The 313-nt window shown below is 40.6% G+C and overlaps 1 protein-coding gene across 2 annotated transcripts in view; it reads left to right on the forward strand.

Moving 5' to 3' along the window:
* LAMP2 (lysosomal-associated membrane protein 2) overlaps positions 1–313 on the forward strand; it is a 17,490-nt gene that overhangs the window by 6,856 nt on the left and 10,321 nt on the right. For both annotated transcript variants that reach the window (XM_010832251.1, XM_010832252.1), the window contains exon 4: positions 248–311. In XM_010832251.1, the coding sequence (XP_010830553.1) occupies positions 248–311 (64 nt within the window). The remainder of the gene's footprint in view (positions 1–247; positions 312–313) is intronic.

A 313-nucleotide genomic window follows, 5' to 3' on the forward strand; every position in this document is an offset into this window, starting at 1 on the left:
GAGTGTCTGGGAACCAGGTGAGCACATCATCTCTGGTCCCAAAGTTGGAAACAAAAATGAAGAGGAAAAGGGTTTCAGTCACATTTTGAATCTCTTGACTTATTTGCAATTTGTGCTACTGAACCAGGTCTAATCCCTGGTTGGATCTTCTGGGTAATAGTGTTAGATTGCTCTTCTTCCGTAGATGTTAACTGTGTCTGTAAACAGCTGTGATGCGTTGACTAACTGGATGCTTTTTTTCACACAGAAAAATGAAAACCGATTCTATCTGAAGGAGGTGAATGTCAGCATGATTTTGGTTAATGGTTCTGGT

The sequence above is a fragment of the Bison bison genome, unplaced genomic scaffold, assembly GCF_000754665.1.
Source record: "Bison bison bison isolate TAMUID 2011002044 unplaced genomic scaffold, Bison_UMD1.0 scf7180017860533, whole genome shotgun sequence".
Lineage (NCBI taxonomy): Eukaryota > Metazoa > Chordata > Mammalia > Artiodactyla > Bovidae > Bison > Bison bison.